This window comes from Heterodontus francisci, chromosome 29 (assembly GCF_036365525.1).
Source record: "Heterodontus francisci isolate sHetFra1 chromosome 29, sHetFra1.hap1, whole genome shotgun sequence".
NCBI lineage: Eukaryota > Metazoa > Chordata > Chondrichthyes > Heterodontiformes > Heterodontidae > Heterodontus > Heterodontus francisci.
In genome coordinates, this window is record NC_090399.1 from 64,092,033 (window position 1) to 64,107,436 (window position 15,404).

General features: G+C 42.2%; 1 protein-coding gene across 2 annotated transcripts in view; it reads left to right on the plus strand.

The window, feature by feature from the left end:
• The window catches only part of LOC137345661 (uncharacterized), a 156,392-nt gene that overhangs the window by 129,942 nt on the left and 11,046 nt on the right, over nt 1–15,404 (plus strand). Inside the window, exon 8 of one of the 2 annotated variants that reach the window (XM_068008918.1) lies at nt 8,236–9,298. The exons of the other annotated variant lie outside the window; for it this stretch is intronic. Within the exon in view, the coding sequence (XP_067865019.1) occupies nt 8,236–8,283 (48 nt within the window). The 3' untranslated portion in view covers nt 8,284–9,298. Of the gene's footprint in view, nt 1–8,235; nt 9,299–15,404 lie in introns of those variants that run through there. 2 annotated transcript variants of the gene reach the window in all.

Genomic DNA, 15,404 nt, shown 5'->3' on the forward strand with positions numbered 1-15,404 from the left:
ACAAAGAAAATTACAGCACAGGAACAGGCCCTTCGGCCCTCCAAGCCTACGCCGATCCAAATCCTCTATCTAAACCTGTCGCCTATTTTCTAAGGGTCTGTATCTCTCTGCTTCCTGCCCATTCATGTATCTGTCTAGATACATCTTAAAAGACGCTATCGTGCCCGCATCTACCACCTGCGCTGGTAATGCGTTTCATGCACCCACCACCCTCTGCGTAAAGAACTTTCCACGCATATCCCCCCTAAACATTTCCCCTTTCACTTTGAACTCATGTCCCCTTGTAATTGAATCCCCCACTCTGGGAAAAAGCTTCTTGCTATCCACCCTGTCTATACCTCTCATGATTTTGTACACCTCAATCAGGTCCCCCCTCAACCTCCGTCTTTCTAATGAAAATAATCCTAATCTACTCAACCTCTCTTCATAGCTAGCGCCCTCCATACCAGGCAACATCCTGGTGAACCTCCTCTGCACCCTCTCCAAAACATCCACATCCTTTTGGTAATGTGGCGACCAGAACTGCACGCAGTATTCCAATTGTGGCTGAACCAAAGTCTTATACAACAGTAACATGACCTGCCAACCCTGATACTCAATGAAGGAAAGCATGCCGTATGCCTTCTTGACCACTCTATTGACCTGCGTTGCCACCTTCAGGGAACAATGGACCTGAAAACCCAAATCTCTCTGTACATCAATTTTCCCCAGGACTTTTCCAGTGGTGGTATTGCAGTGGTATTGGCTAGGATTCAGTTAGAACCAGAAAAAACTTGATGTGGAAAAAGAAGTAAGAATACTTGAATTGGAAAAAAAGAGGAAAGGGAGAAAGAGAGGGAATTTAAGTTAAAAGAAATGGAACCAAGACAAAAAGGTAGTCTTCAATCCAGGGAAAATTCAGGTCAGGAAGAATCTCAATTTAGCTCAGGTCCCAGCGCAAAGTTGTTTAAATTTATACAGGCTCTTCCTAAGTTTGAGGAAAGGGATTTAGAGGCATTTATCATATCTTTTGAAAAATAGCTGAACAGATGAAATGGCAGAAAGAAAGTTGGACACTGATTATGCAGGGCCCGTTGGTGGGCAGAGCTCATGAAGCTTATGCCATGCTTCCTGAGGTTGCTTCTGCAGATTGAGATGGCAAAAAAGGCTATTCTCACTGTGTATGAGTTAGTCCCGGAAGCTTACCGTCAGAAGTTTAGGAATTTACGGAGATTGACTGGGCAGACATATTTAGAATTTGAGAGGGTGAAGCAAGTTACTTTTAACCGTTGGATATGGGCATTAAAGTTAGAAACTACATATGAGAACCTTCCAGAATTAACTCACTTACAAGTGTTTAAAAACTCCATTGCTTCAGTAGTGAGAGACTACCTTTTTGTCTTCAGTAGTGACAGGGAGAGCACGAAGGTGCTGTGCTCACCATAGAGTGTACCACCAAAGAATCAACTTCCTGGACAAGTCGGAGCACTGGTGGCACCAGAAGTCACATTTTCTTCTTTCATGGGATGTGGGCGGCACTGGCAAGGCCAGCATTTGTTGCCCATCCCTAATTGTCCTTGACAACTGGGTGGCTTGCTAGGCCATTTCAGAGGGCAGTTAAGAGGCAACAACATTGCTGTGGGTCAGGAGTCACATGTAGGCCAGACCAGATAAGGACAGCAGATTTCCTTCGCTAAAGGGCATTAGTGAACCTGATGGTTTTTTTGTGACAATCAATGTTAGTTTGATGGCACCATTCCTGAGACTCCAGATTTCAATTCAAGATTTTATTAATTTATTGAATTTATTAATTAACCTTAAATTCCACCAGCTGTTTTCTAGAGGTGTGATCAAGGTTTCCTGGCAGTTGCCAGGGCGGCACAGTGGCGCAGTGGTTAGCACTGCAGCCTCACAGCTCCAGGGACCCGGGTTCGATTCTGGGTACTGCCTGTGTGGAGTTTGCAAGTTCTCCCTGTGTCTGCGTGGGTTTCCTCCGGGTGCTCCGGTTTCCTCCCACAAGCCAAAAGACTTGCAGGTTGGTAGGTAAATTGACCATTATAAATTGTCACTAGTATAGGTAGGAGGTAGGGAAATGTAGGGACAGGTGGGGATGTTTGGTAGGAATATGGGATTAGTGTAGGATTAGTATAAATGGGTGGTTGATGTTCGGCACAGACTCGGTGGGCCGAAGGGCCTGTTTCAGTGCTGTATCTCTAATCTAATCTAAACTAATCTAATCTAATCTTGCCATGACAGCTTCATCCTGAGGCATTTGCAGGTGCCACAACTATTCATGTTACCAGAGAGACGATGTGAATGGATCCGAGGGGACTAGGGCTTTCCATTGAGAAAATGGCTGTTGACACCTGTGCACAATGTTACAATGGAGGGACAGTGCTGTTAGAGCCACTGCCACCTCAGCACAAGGGCTAGCATCGAACAGGCCATCAAACTCCTGAAGATGTGGTTGTAGTGACAACTGGTCAGGGGCTCCCTCCAGTACACTCCCTCAAGAATTTCTCACATGAGGGTGGTATGCTGCTGTCTGTTCAACATGCCCCCAGCCCTCCAGAGATGGATCAATTTTGAGGAGGAAGACGTAAGGGAACAGCACCACATCTTCAGAGAAGGAGGATGAGGAGGAGATGGAGGAAGACGTGGTGGAGCACGATGATCCTACATTGTAAGACCTTCCAGAGGTTCGGCTGAGCTGTTAGACCACTGACCAGGATCACAGAGAAACTCAGGCTGCACGAATCCAGGCATGCTTCTTCTGAAGAGAGCTCATCCTGCATGGCATTTGGCCCAATATTACACTCTTCCCACAAGGTGCGGCCACATCCAGGATGTGTACCACACTGAGACTATTCCCACTATTGAAAGGATTGAAAATTAGATTTAAAGTAATTGGCAAAAGAAACAAAAGTGACACGAGGAAAATCTTTTTCACGCAGCGAGTGGTCAAGGTCTGGAATGCACTGCCTGAGAGTATGTTGGAGGCAGATACAATCGAGGCATTCAAAAGAGAATTGGATAATTATCTGAAAAGGAATAATCTGCAGAGTTATGGAGAGAAGGCAGGAAAATTGCAAAGATGAATTGCTCATTCAGAGAGCTGGTGCAGACACGATGGGCCGAATGGTCTCCTTCTGTGCTGTAACAATTATTTGATTCTGTAATCTCCTGTTTCCCTGCAATGCCTGGAAGATACATTGCCACTGGCCACACAGTGTCCCTGAGCATCCACCTTTGCCTCACTCAGACACTTCAACCTGCTGGTGCCTTAATGCCCTCAAAACAATGGGATCACCCAATTCAGGGTGCGATCACTAACCATTTCATTACATTGATGCTTAATCAATGAACAAAGCATTACAAAAGACACCCAGGTGACCCACAAAGTGAAACTACCAACATGGCACCATCCTCATGTGGCCACTCCTAAGGGGTGCTCCCCCTGTGGCTGAGGAAGATGTTTTTGCCTGTAGCTGAGATGCCTGTGGTAACTTCCTCAGTGTTGTGGTGTGAGAGGGGGCACTACCCCAGGCTGTCATGTCTGTACTGATACAGAGGCAGCCTCGATCATGGGGGCTTGTTCTATCGATGGTGCCTCAGACAGAGGGCCAAGGGGACGGTCAATGATGAAGATGCCCAGTGAAGGATGGCCCCTCGACATCATTCCTGCCTGTCCCAGCACTTTTTTGGTCCACGTGCACGTCAGAGGGAGTCAGCAGCTGGAGCACATCTAATATCCCATCCATGCATTTTTGTGCCATCAGTGCAACTTGTTTCATGGATCCAAGCCAAACAGTGAAGAATGAAGATAGAGGCATATCATTTATTTGGTAGTCAGCTTATTCACAGAAAGCAGCATTACACACCTCTGCCTCTATTCACCAACAGCATGTGCCAGCAGGCACTTAAATCCTTCATTAAACAATGTACTTCAGCTGTTTACCTTGAACAACTTTTTTTATTCGTTCATGGGATATGGGCATCGTTGGCCAGGACAACATTTTTTGCCCATCCCTAATTGCCCTTGAGAAGGTGGGGGTGAGCTACCTTCTTGCGCTTGTGTCACACAAATGTTACTTTCCACTTCTTAGCCCAAGCATCGATGTTGTCCAGATCTTGCTGCATATGGACAGGGGCTGCTTCTGTATCTGAGGAGTAGCGAATGGTGTTCAACATTGTGCAATCATCAGCAAACATCCCCACTTCTGACCTTATGATTGAAGGAAGGTCATTGATGAAGATGGTTGGGCCTCGGACTCTACCCTAAGGGACTCCTGCTGGAATGTCCTGAGATGATTGACCTCCAACAACCACAACCATTTTCCTTTGTGCTAGGTATGACTCCAACCAGCAGAGATCTTTTCCCCTGATTCCCATTGACTTCAGTTTTTGCTCGGGCTCCTTGATGCCATACTCTGTCAAATGCTGCCTTGATATCAAGGGCAGTCACTCTCACCTCACATCTGGAGTTCAGCTCTTTTGTCCATGTTTGGATGAAGGCTTAATTAGGTCAGCAGCTGAGTGGTCCTGGTGGAACCCAAACTGAGCGCAAGTGAGCAGGTTATTTCAGAGCAAGTGCCACTTGATAGCACTGTCGATGACTCCTTCCATCACCTTGCTGATGATCGAGAATAGACTGGTATTTGGTATTTGGTCAGGTTGGATTTGTCCTGCTTTTTGTGCAAAGGACATACCTGGAAAACTTTCTACATTGCAGGGTAGATGCTCGTGTTGTAGCTGTACTGGAACAGCTTGGGTAGGGGCATGACCTGGAGCACAGGTCTTCAGTATGATTGCTGGAATATTGTCAGGGCCCATAGCCTTTGCAGTATCCAGTGCCTTCAGCCTTTTCTTGATATCACGTGGAGTGAATTGAATTGGCTGAAGTCTGGCATCTGTCTTGCTGGGGAGTTCAGGAGAAGGCTGAGATGGATCATTAACTCGGCACTTCTGGCTGAAGATTGTTGCAAATGCTTCAGCCTTGTCTTTCGCACTGATGCTCTGGGCTCCTCCATCATTGAGGATGGGTATATTTGTGGATCTTCTTATTTCTGTTGGTTGTTTAATTGTCCACCTCAATTCACAACTGGATGTGACAGGACTGCAGAGCTTTGATCTGATCTGTTGCTTATGGGATCGCTTAGCCCTGTCTATTGCATTCTGCTTCCGCTGTTTGGCACGTAGATAGTCCTGGGTTGTCGCTTCACCAGGCTGATACCTCATTTTGAGGTATGCCTTGTGCTGCTCCTGACATGTCCTACTGCACTCTTCGTTGAACCAGGGTTGATCCCTGGTTAAATATTCACCCTTTCTTTAAAACAAACTTAAATATTACAAAGCAAAAAAAATGATTTTCTATTTTTTGCGCAACTCATATTACAAGGTGTCCCTCTTCTAGAACCTCCAACAACTTGTTGGAACAAGCATTCCTTTTTGTAAACAATCCAATAATTGGTGACTTGTGTCAACACATTTTATCGTTGAGATTTCTTTAGATAAGTAAATTCCATATCTTTTGTATCTCGAGAACGAGAGTGCACAGATTTAAAGTATTTGGTAAGAGAAGCAAAAGTGACATGAGGAAAAACGTTTTCACGCAGCGAGTAGTTAAGGTCTGGAATGCGCTGCCTGAGAATGTGGTGGAGGCAAGTTCAAAAGGGAACCAGACAGTTTTATGAAAAGAAAGAATGTGCAGGGTTATGGGGAGAAGGCAGGGGAATGGAACTGAGGGAATTCCTCTTTCAGAGAGCCAGTGCGGACATGATGGGCTGAATAGCCTCCTCCTGTGCTATAACAATTCTGTGATACTATCCCAGGTGTTTCTCCAGCTAGAGTGCTTTTAACTCATTTTGATTTATTTTCTTTGCTTCCCAAGCCAAGGGACAACGCTTTCCATTTTTCTCACGCAAATATGATAAACCCTGCTCTACTTGAAAAAAACATCTGGAAGATTGGCATGAGAATCGTGACGAAAAATGACTAATTTCATGTCTTTGGATTACCCACTATGCATCTCTCCAAAGTTAATTTTTTTGATTTTTTATTTGCCCTCAAAACCTCCTCAATTGTAGCGTGTTTCGTCATATGGGTACTAAGTTCCAATACGTCATAACTGGCTTCAGGCCTTGTCTGAGTATTAAACTAGCTGAACAGTCCAATCAGGCTTCTTATCAGCTCTGTTGATCCTTTGGACACAAGATAATCTTTCTTTGATGACCTTGTCTGATTTCCTGGAATACGATTAACACTTTCCAGGTTTGATTGCTGATTCAAGGTTATTCCTGACCTTTTCAGGTCAATGTCTAACCCTATATACTTAAAAGCCCCCGAAGTCTGGCTTCCAATATAAAACTTCCTTTTTAATGTATCTACAACCTACTGCTCAAATTCCACAGAACATCCACATAGAAAATCATCGACATGTATCACAAAGATATCTGTGAATTTCTCTTTGTGATACCAAGATCTGCTTTCAGCTGAATATAGCCTACGTTCAGCAAGGCAAGCTTAACCAAACATACCATACTCTCGACACATCATTCAATCTACAAACACATTTGCTTCATTTTCAGTTTCCCTTCTACAAAAGAACATCAGAACACAACAAATAAGAACAGGAATAGGCAATTCAGCCCCTCGAGCCTGCTCCACCATTCAATACGATCATGGCTGATCTCATCTCGACCTCAACTCCACATTCCTGCCCATTCTCCATAACCCTTCAACCCATTACGAATTAAAAATCTGTCTATCTCCTCCTTAAATTTACTCAATGTCCCGGTATCCACCGCACTCTGGGGTAGTGAATTCTATAGACTCACGACCCTTTGAGAGAAGTAATTTCTCCTCATCTCTGTTTTAAATCTGCTACCCCTTATCCTCTTGTTCCAGATTGCCCCACCAGAGTAAACATCCTGCCTACGTCTACTTTGTCAATCCCCTTAATCATCTTATATACCTCAATTAGATCTCCTCTCATTCTTCTAACATTACCCGCTTCTTTAGATAGTTTCAAGAACACTTGTCTTTGAGATGTTTCACCCTGTAAAAATGCTGCTTTTGTATCATTTGACATGAGTATTTGCAGTATTTCGCGAAAGAGCTGAGAAAATTTTCAAGATCACTTTTCTTGCAGTGGGGGAGTCGACTCTAAAATCTTGATCACTAAGTCTCTCTTTGAAACCCCTAATCTTGCTTTAGCCTTATATGCTGGATCTGGGAGTAAATTTCCCATGCACAACCATCTGTGTGATAAGACTGGCTGCCCCTATCTTGCACTTCAGAATAGACATCAAATTCTTTCCAACTTTCCAACTCTTTTTGTTTTGCCTCTCATCAATTTTTCTTCTAATTTATTTGCAGGCACCACATCTTTCCAATCATAACGACTTCTACTTCCAGTAGAGTTCCTAAATTGTTCGATTGTCCTTGTTCTAGTTCAAGCTTTGGCCTCTACTTGGTGTCTTACCTCTTTCTGGACTCCTGCTACAGGATCTTTTCCTCCCATGATCAAAGATTCTGTCACCAGTACGTGACCATTTCCTCGTGCTGTAGTCACTTCCAGATCCACTATATAAACCTGTTCTGTATTTACTTGCTGTTCACCTTTTCACCTCATTTTGCCAATCCATAGATTATACCTCTTATTCCTCATCTTTGATGTAAAAACAAGAAATGCTGGAAATACTCAGCAGGTCTGGCAGCATCTGTGGAGGGAGAAGCAGAGTTAACGTTTCAGGTCAGTGACCCTTCATCAGACTAATGCTGTACCTACAATGGTCACATCCTTCCATTCAGTGAACCCTTCTGGTATGTTTGTTACCATAGGCTGTGTCCTTTGGGGAAAATAGCCCTATCCTGTCCACTACTATAACTTTGTCTTTCATTCAACCCCTTATCTACCATATTCTGCCCCTCATAACTGTCAAACATGTGTATGTGAGATACAGGCTGTCTCATCACATTCCATGAATTGTTCAGATTCTGCAGGTTTATAATCAATCCCTATTAACCTAGATGAATGGGCCCTAATAGTTTGACTACCATGTTGGAGAATCACTGTCTTCTTGTCACACCCTATCACTTTAACCAGACCTTTCCTCTACTTCGGACCCTCTCTTTCATATGATATGAAATCCCCAGGATTAAAGTTTATCTCTGATGGTCTTATGCAATGTTGTAAGGATTGCAAATTCTCTCTGAAACTTCTGCCTTAATGAATGTCCTTCTCCCTGCATGTAGGCCATTCAAGTGCTCAGAGAAGATGGAATGAATTGTAGTCCCTTCTAAAGCCAGGGAATGATCACACTGCAGTATTTTGGGATTCCTCCCAAAGATCAACCGATAGGGAATATAGCCGCCAACCAATTGGAGAAGATACTTCACATGGACATCGCAAGCCGGGGCAGATGTTAGCTTGCAGTTTAGTTGATCTGTTATGATTTTATGGAGCATCACATCAATCACTGCATGATTTCTTTCACAAAGTCCATTACTGAGAGGATGTGTGGCTGAAGTGTTCATCACTACAAAATATTTTTGCACATGTTTCTAAACTTGTCATTGGAAAATCCCCCCTCCCCCCAACCCCCCCATTGCCAGTCAGGAATTTCGCCAGTGCCCCCCAGTACAGTAGGTATCCATTTTTTCCATGACTTTATCTACAATTATCTTTTTGTCTTTATCACGTGTTACTGTAAGAAGACCGAATCTTGTTGCCATGTCTATAAAATGCAAAATGAAAATGTTCTTGTCCATATCCCACAACTTTAAGTCCATAGCTACTACTTTATTAACATCCCTTGCTAATGGAAGACATACAATAGTCCGTGATGGCATCTCCTGATACTTTTTGTACATCATTTATTTCACTAATCCCTTCAATAAGCTTTGTGTACACATCATCAACCAGCCCTGCATCCTTTAGTAGGATTCTTAATCTGTGACAAGACGGATGAGCAAATTGTCGATGCAACTTTAAGACAATTTGCTTTTTGTCTCTCAAACTCCGATCACCTGATGCCATTATAACTCTTTAACATTCAGATTAGAGATGCTAGTTTCTGTTAAAGGGATGCAATAACGTCCTGATTGGCTAAATTTCAAATCTACTGACTTTGCAAAGAAAATTGCTTTATCATGTTCCATGTCCAATTTCATTTGTGCTTTTTCATGGAAGGCTTGCTCTGCAGCAAGGGTATCTCACTAGATACCACATCGGTGCTAATAAAGTGGCTTACTCCAGCTATTTTTGAAAGGAATCACCACCCTTCTCAGTGACTTTAATGTGTTGTCAGCCCTGAACCTGAGGCAAGTAGAACTTTCATATTCCATGACCTTACTTCAATCCTTACTACTTAGTGAATCGAAATGAAATTTCAACCAATCTGTTCCACATACCATGGATGCGCAATCACTGTCCAACACAGCACACTTAAATGAATCCATTACTGGTGCACTCATTACCAGACTGAAGCTTCTTGTGACCAGTACAATTCCCTCAGACTGATCAATATTATTGTCTTCCACTTCCAAACCTTCCATATCAAGCGTCACCTCAAAAACCTCGTTGTTCCATTTTGGACAGTTTACCGCACAATGATATTTTGAATTACATCTGAAAATCATGTTAATAATTCCCTGGGTATTCCTGAGCTTCATTTGTCTGTTGTTGTCACTCCATTCCTGTCGTCTGCCAGACCTGCTTAAAAAAATCCCCATCTTCATTTATTTTGTCCATGATTCTCCTGCTGCCTGTGTCCCATGCCTGAATGATATCGAAATACTGCGACATAGAGTCCTCTATTCTCAGACACCGTCGAATGTCCCATTTGTGCCACAAAGGATGCTGGAAGTGTCTGCTTTTCCAGGATTTTTTAAAAGAATCAGATGTCTGATTTAAACGTGTGTCTCCTTCTGAGAATCTAACTCCAATTAAGACCAGGAGCCTATTCATGTGCAACACTTTCGCACCAATGTAAATTGGCCATTGTAAAAATTGCCCCTAGTGTAGGTAGGTGGTAGGAGAATTGAGGGAAGCTGGGGATGTGAGAGGGAAAATGGGATTAATGTAGGATTAATATAAATGGGTAGTTGATGGTCGGCGCGGACTCGGTGGGCCGAAGGGCCTGTTTCGGTGCTGGATGACTCGATAACTATGATTCTATGACTCTATGAATGTAGTAGTGCTAGGGGACAATATAGTCATGGGAATAGATACTGTTCTCTGCAGCCATAACTGGGAGTTACAAAGGTCATGTTACCTGTCCCACAGTACGATTGGAGAGGAACTTGGAAAGGTGGAGGAAAAGAGACATATCAAGGTCCACATAGGAACTAACAACCTAGTTAGAACTAGATATTATGTTCTGCTGTGACAGTTTGAGAAGTTAGGGTTCAAAGTAAAACCATATCAAAGATAATAGATAGAGTTACCAGAGCCACACACCAATTGACATAGGGTCAAGCAGATTTGACAAGTTAATGCATGGTTCAAAGACTGGTGTGTGAAGAATGGGTTTGATTGATGGGGCACTGGCACCGGTACTGGGAATGAGATGTTCCATTGAGATGGGCTCCACTTAAACTGGGGTGACATCAGCATCTTGGTGAATCATATAACTAAGGATTTGAATCGGGCTTTAAACTAAAAGGGCGGTGGGGGGAGGGGGTTATGTGAAGGGACATTTAGAAGTCTAAAGAAAAATATCAAGGTAATAACGCAAGGCAGCAATCTGGGTAAAAACAAGTAGAGTGTGATAGGAAGGGGGCAAAAAGTTTTACACTAATGGTGCATTAGCAAATAAGGTCCATACAAATAATAATGACTAAAAAATAAAATTAAAGTTTCTCAAGAATACATGAAGCATTCGAAACAAGGTAGATGAACTCACAGCACAAATAGAGATTTGATATCAATTTCATTGCAGAGAGATGGTTGCAAAGTAATCAAGTTTGAGAAATAAATATTACGAGGTGCTTAACATTTCGATAAAAAAGGAAGAATGCAAAAAGAGGAGGTTATTAAAAGACGACATAATGACAGTAGTAAGAAAGGATCGTGGCTCAGAAAATCAGGAAGTAGAATCAGTATGGATGGAGATTAGGAATAACAAGGGCCAGAAAACCCTGATGGGAGTAACTTAGAAGGTCCCGAATAGTAGCTGTACCATTAAGCAAGAAACAATTGAAGCTTGTAACAAACGCAATGTCAGTTTATAGAATGCTGTTGTGACATTTTCCTGGAATAATATATTTTGGTACCAATTCAGGAAGAAGCTCTTTGAGATTTTTGTATTGTACAATGAGACAGGGTTAATTATTGATCTCATAGTAAAAGATCCTCTGGCAAAAAGTGATCATAATACAAAGGAATTCCATATAGTATAAAAGCAAAATACTGCAGATGTTAAAAATCTGAAATAAAAACAAGAAATGCTGGAAATACTCAGCAGGTCTGACAGCATCAGTGGAGAGAGAAGGAGGAATTCCATATTAAATTTCAGAACGACATACTCGATTTCAAATCTTAAACACAAACAAAGCCAACTACATGGGTATGAGGGGAACGCTGGCTCAGATTGATTGGTTAAATGTATTAAAAGGTTGGTGGTAAATAAACAGTAGGAGACAGTTAAATAAATGACTCAAAATTTACAACAAAAATACGTTCCATTAAAAAACAAAAAACACTAGGAGAAAGATCCATCCAGGCTTACGAGGGAAATTAAGGATAATATTAGATTAAAAGAAGAACTCCCTTCCAAACATCACTGTGGGTGTCCCTACCCCACATGGACTGCAGCGGCTCATGAAGGCAGCTCATCTCCACCTTCTCAAAGGCAATTAGGGATGGGCAATACATTCTGGTCTAGCCAGCGATGCCCACATCTCATGAATGAATAAAACAAAGAGCCTGAACACTTTGCAATGAATAACTGCAAGCCTAAGGGGAGGTGATGGCGTACTGGTGTTGCCACTGGACTAATAACCCAGAAACCCAAGTTTTTCTCTGGGGACATTGGTTTGAATCCCACCACAGCAGAAGGTGGAATTTGAATTCAATTAATAAACAAAAAAATCTGGAATTAAAAGCTAGTCTAATGATGGCCATGAAACCTTTGTCAATTGTTGTAAAAACCCATCTGGTTCACTAATGTCCTTTAGGGAAGGAAATCTGCTGTCCTTACCTGGTCTGGCCTACATGTGACTGCAGACCCACAGCAATGTGGTTGACTCTTACATGCCCTTGAAATGGCCTAGCAAACCACTCAGTTCAAAGGCAATTTGGGATGGACAATAAAATGCTGGCCTAGCCTGCGACGCCCACGTCTCATGAAAGAATAAAAAAAAGGATTGGGAAAGTTTTCGAAATCAGTAAAAGAAAGCCAAAGAGTTGCTAAAAAGGGAGAAAGTGGCATATTTGAGCAAACTAGCCAGGAATATATCAGCCGATTGTAAGAGCTTTGCAGATATATAAAAAGGAGTAGAGTAGATAACGTAAATGTCAGCTTCTTCGAGGCAGGGACAGAAGCAATTACCATGGGGAATGAGGAAATGACAGACATTGAACAAATATGTTTTATATGTCTTCACAGTCGAAGGCAGAAATTATATTCCAGAAATAGAGGATAACCAAGGTGATAGTAAGAGTGAGGAACTGAAAGTAATGAATAGCATCTGATAAAAAATATTAGATGAGCTTAAAGGACTAAAAGCTGACACATCCTGAGGACCCGATAGCCTCGATCCTCGTGTTCTAAAAGAGGTGGCTGAAGAGATAGACGAGATGCTGATTAAGATCTTTCAATATTTTCTAGATTCCAGAATTGAATTGAAAATTAGAAAATGTAACAGTACTATTCAAGAAAGCAGAGAGAGAGAATTCAGGGAATAGGCCAGTTCACCTGAGATCAGTCATCGGGAAAATGCTGGAATCTATTATTTATGAAGTCTTAACAATATACTTAGAAAATTATAGTATGATCAGACAGATTCAACTCGGTTTTGATGAAGGGAAATCGTGTTTGACAAATTTATGAGAGTTTTTTGAGATTGTAACGAGTAGGGAAGATAAAGGAGAGCTAGGAGATGTAGTATTGGTGGATTTCCAAAAAAACATTCAATAAGGAGCCACACAACAGGTTAATACGCAAGAAAAGATCTTGTGACATTGGGGTAATCTATTTGCATGGATGGAAAATTGGTTAACAGATAGGAAGCAGGAAGTAGGGTTAATTGGGCAGTTTCAAGTTGGCATGCTGTGACTAGTGTGGTACCACAAGGATCAGTACTGGGGCCCTAGATATTTACAATCTATATTAATGATAAACAGACCGAGAGCAATGTATCCAACTATGCTGATGACACAAAGCTAGATGGGAATGTCAGCTGTAAAGAGCACAAAGTGCGATTTCAGGGCTAAAGACGGGTTATGTGAATGGGCAAAAAGTTGACAGATGGAGTAAAACGTGGGGAAGTGTGAAGATATTCACTTCCTTCGGAGGAATAGAAAAGGAGAATATGTTTTAAGAGGCATGACACTTTTAAATGTTGACATTAAGAGAGACTTGGTGTACTTGTACAAGGAACAGCGAAAGCATAAAGGGACCACAAACAATTTGGAAGGCAAATGACATGTTGGCCTTTATTTCAAGGGTTCTGAAGTATATGAATAAGGAAGTCTTGCTACTATGATATAATGCTTTGATAAGGCTGGAGTACCGTACACAAGTTGTAGTGTCCATATCAAATGAAGGATATACTTGCCTTGGAGGTGGTTCACTAGATTGATTCTTGGGATGAGAGGGTTGCCTTCTGATGAGTGGCTGAGTAAATTGAGTCTATATGTTCTGTAGTTCAGAAGAATGAGAGATAATATCATTGAAACGTGCAAGATGCAAAGGAGCTGAGGGGGAATTACTGTGAGATTGTGATCCCTGGCTGGGGAATCTGGAATCCAGGAGGACAATGTAAGGATAAGGGGCTCATTATTTAGGACTGAGATTTGAAGAAATGTTTTCCCCAAAGGGTTGTATATCTTTGAAATTGTCCACCCCATGAGTCTGTGGATGCTCCATCCATGAATATATTCAAGGCTGTGAAACATCAATTTTTGATCTGTCAGGGAATAAAGGGATATGGAGAGTGGATTAGAAAGTGGTGTTGAGGCAGTCAAGATCAACTACCATCATAATGAATGCAGGAGCAGGGTCAAGGAGCCAAATTCTCTACTCCGGTTCCTATTTCTTATATTATTATGTGAACAGTGGACAATAGCAGCAGCAAGGTTCACCAATTGAACCATAGAGACAAAATGTGACCATGGTAAATGTTCATGCCATCACCATGTGTCCTCTGCTGCAATGTGCATTCAAGAATAAGAACACGAGACATAATAGCAGGAGTAGACCATTCGGCCCATCAATCCTGCTCCGCCATTCAATACAATCATGGCTGATCTTCGGCTTCAATTCCACTTTCCCGCTCGCTCCCCATATCCCTCGATTCCCTGAGAGGCCAAATGTCTGTCTATCCCAGCCTTAAATGTATTCAGCGAACATTTACAACCCTCTGGGGGAGAGAATTCCAAAGAGTCACAACCCTATGAGTGAAGTAATTTCTCCTCATCTCAGGCCTGAATGATTGGCCCCTCATCCTGAGACTGTGCGTCCCCCTTGTTTTTAGATTCTTCAACCAGCAGAAATAATCTCTCAGTGTCTACCTGATCCAGCCCCTTCAGAATCTTGTGTGTTTCAATGAGATCACCTCTTATTCTTCTAAACTCCAGAGAGTATAGGCAAAATTAACTCAACCGTTCATCATAGGACATACCCCTAATCCCAGGGACCAATTTAGTGAACCTTCACTGTATCACCTCCAATGCAAGTATCTCCTTTCTTAAATGATGGGACTCACCATGCTAACATCCACGATCTAAAACCGTGCCAGCATTTACGGGACCAAACAGAAGAGGGTGATTTGAACTTTGAGGATAGGGTTAAACAGACAAATTGAAATTAGCTGCTCATTATTGAAGTTGATCAAAAGGAAAATCAGGCAGTGCTTATAATAAGCAGCCATATCGATATCACCCACTGTACAACATCCACCAAGGTTACAATCATCCCCAATCAACAGCTACAATGCCCCATGTTACAAAATCATGGGTAATGCTGAAAGATCCACCACAGCATGTGTTGCTGTTTCAGAGAAGGGCAGACATTAGAGAGAAACATGTTAATTCTTCCTGCTTTCTCCTGATGGTCATATAAATTACAGCTGCACGCAGCAGTCTGAACTTCACTGTTTGGATCAGGATGTGGTTTTAAACTGCAAATAGGGGAAATTAACAGCATAAATTACTCGCTATTGTCTGGCACGTTCATTCCCACACAATATCAGCCTTTGTG